This window comes from Fulmarus glacialis, unplaced genomic scaffold (assembly GCF_000690835.1).
Source record: "Fulmarus glacialis isolate BGI_N327 unplaced genomic scaffold, ASM69083v1 scaffold23529, whole genome shotgun sequence".
In the NCBI taxonomy this organism is placed as follows: domain Eukaryota; kingdom Metazoa; phylum Chordata; class Aves; order Procellariiformes; family Procellariidae; genus Fulmarus; species Fulmarus glacialis.
In genome coordinates, this window is record NW_009235499.1 from 1 (window position 1) to 290 (window position 290).

General features: G+C 67.9%; 1 protein-coding gene across 1 annotated transcript in view; it reads right to left on the reverse strand.

The window, feature by feature from the left end:
• Nucleotides 1-38: 38 nt before the first annotated feature.
• LOC104082803 (glutathione S-transferase Mu 3-like) overlaps nucleotides 39-290 on the reverse strand; it is a gene marked incomplete at both ends in the record, with an annotated part of 1,275 nt that continues 1,023 nt past the window's right edge. The window contains one exon of the mRNA XM_009586051.1: nucleotides 39-163. Within this exon, the coding sequence (XP_009584346.1) occupies nucleotides 39-163 (125 nt within the window). The remainder of the gene's footprint in view (nucleotides 164-290) is intronic.

Genomic DNA, 290 nt, shown 5'->3' on the forward strand with positions numbered 1-290 from the left:
CCAGCCCCCGCTGCCACCTTCCGGGGTCCCAGTGGTACCTTCTCCCCTGCAAACCACTTTCTGTCCCCCAGGAAGTTGGAGAAGAGCTTCAGCTTCCCCGGGAGCTGCTCCAGGTAGCCCGGCTTGAGCTTCTCCTGCGGGAGGAAGGGGTGGAGGGGTGAGGCTGGGCACCCCGGTCCCCCCACCCCAGGGGACAGCACCGTCCCCCCGTGGGATCCCCGATGCTGATGCAACCCAAGGCATGGCCAGGGAGGACCCCGGCATGGGAACGGTCACCCAAGCCCGCAGCA